This window comes from Coregonus lavaretus, assembly GCF_964263955.1.
Source record: "Coregonus lavaretus genome assembly, contig: HAP1_SCAFFOLD_1302, whole genome shotgun sequence".
Classification (NCBI taxonomy): Eukaryota; Metazoa; Chordata; class Actinopteri; order Salmoniformes; family Salmonidae; genus Coregonus; species Coregonus lavaretus.
This window is the reverse complement of record NW_028158323.1, coordinates 18,709-20,782: the sequence shown is the minus strand read 5'-3', so window position 1 is coordinate 20,782 and position 2,074 is coordinate 18,709. Positions and strand designations below refer to the sequence as shown.

At 47.9% G+C, this 2,074-nt stretch overlaps 1 protein-coding gene across 1 annotated transcript; it reads right to left on the bottom strand.

Annotated features, from left to right (window-relative positions):
• Positions 1 to 1,261: 1,261 nt before the first annotated feature.
• LOC311124161 (uncharacterized protein) lies at positions 1,262 to 1,827 on the bottom strand (the record flags this gene model as incomplete). Its single annotated transcript, XM_084198358.1, has 1 exon — positions 1,262 to 1,827. A coding segment is annotated over one exon (558 nt), but the record flags the coding sequence as incomplete, so codon positions are not given.
• Positions 1,828 to 2,074: the final 247 nt, after the last annotated feature.

Sequence of the window (2,074 nt, the reverse complement as noted above, 5' to 3'; positions counted from 1 at the left end):
AGTTCATACAACCAGACAGGATGACAGTCAGTTCATACAACCAGACAGGATGACAGTCAGTTCATACAACCAGACAGGATGACAGTCAGTTCATACAACAAGACAGGATGACAGTCAGACACGTAGCAAAGACACATCACACTCAGGGGAGATACTGTCAAATGTTTAATCCATTCAATATAGGGTTGTCTCTCAGTGCAAGTGCCAAAACAACAATATGACGTTTTTTGCATTGTGTTCAGGTTATGTACAGGCAGAGTGAACTTTGAACTTAGGACAACATTCAGAAGCAGAACAGGAGAAAGACAAGGTGGTTCCCAGTGGACCAACAGATTGAGACGGAGGAGGAGGGGGGGGGGGTTGAAGCACAATGTACAGAGGTTAAGGGTCAGGGATGGAGGACATCTGCATGCGTCATCCTGGGTCATGTTCATTAGGCATCAAACTGAAGAAAACCATCTGAAACAGGGAGGGACTAGCTGGACTTGTCCAATAAGAAATGCTCATTTTTGTTTTTTTCCATTGTAAAACATTTTGAAACATTTTCCGTTGTGTGCCCTATTGAACACGCCCCCTGGTCAACAGCAAAACTAGACAAGAGGTCTGTGGGCCAGTCGGAGCGGCCAGACGAGTCACATGATCATTATAGAACCGTGCAGAGGAGCCTAGAAGGAGCCTAGCTAACACAGAGGAATGACCAACAATGTTTTCTTCATTAACCACAAAAAAAGTCAATTAACAAAAATGACTGGTATATATATTTATATATATCTAAAAGTGCATTATGGTACAAAAATATAGAAGGTCAGCAGCACCTCGATACATTTACAAAATAAATACACCATTCAAACAAAATAAATTACAGCAAAATCTGACAATAATAATTGGCATAGTCCTGACAAAACAAAACAGATCAGAACAGGAAGGATTCACAATTATTAAATTCTGTTGCTCCGCAGAGAGAGCATCTGTCGTTTTTTTTTTATTGTCTTCCTCAGTATCACTAGTCTGGTGCGTTTACAATATTTACAGAAAATAAATATTACCCCTATTTTACTTTCCAAACCATCAGTATCACAGAACCCTGCAACAGGAGGGCCTGGGTGTCCATCTGGATGATGTCCTCAAGTTGCTGAAACACAAAGAGAGAGAGAGAAAGAAATTAGACGTTCACTGGCATTCACTCGGCGATCTATGTAGATCCTGACCCAGAACCAACAACACCACCATCGGCTGTTTGTTTACCTTTAGTCAGAGTGTGACAGTGTTCTAGTGCAGCGCCCCCTTCAGGCCGAAGAAGGGCCCTCGCCACTCCAGGCGGTACCCACTCCCAGGCTCCTCCCCGTCCTGCGCCCAGCCCAGCGAGCGTGCCCGCCTCTTCCTCTTCTCCCCCTCCCTCCTCTCTCCCTCCCTCCTCTTCCCACTCCTTCCTCTCTTTTTCTTCCCCTCCTTGGCCTTCCGCGCCCCGTCTTTGTCTTTGTATGTTTGGGACTTGTTGGTCTCCTGCGGCAGGTTGGTTCCCTCCTCCTCCTCCATATGGAAGCTGATGGGAATGTTCTTGGTGCCCCCTGGAGGTTTGGGGTGGGGGTGCAGGGTACCCCCCGTGGCGCCCAGTCCCAGGCTGACCCCCACCACGGCCCCCGGCAGTCCCAGCCCCACCCCGGCTCCGCTGTTGACCCCTGGGCGGGCGGGCAGCTCCCTGATCTCAGCCGTATGGACCTCGTCCAGCAGATCTTGGAGCCACATTCGGCGCTTGAAATCCTGCAGCGTCCGACCCTTATCGTGCATCAGCTGGGCGTGGGTCACCGAGCGCTTCCTAGAAGAGGAGAGAGAGAACGGGATGAGGACGGTTTACGACTGGAACGTCCAACTTTAGAACACAGAAGATTGAGAAACGCGGACGTTAGACTTAAGTTTTCAGTTTTGTTTTCCCACCGTGTGCTCTCAGGTTTCCCATAGATGTATCTGACATTTAGAACTACACTTTTTAAGGAGGTTACGGATAAACTGTTCACTGGCAACAGCACGTTGTTAACCTGGAATTACAACTCGAAAACGTGGTGAAATGTGGGAT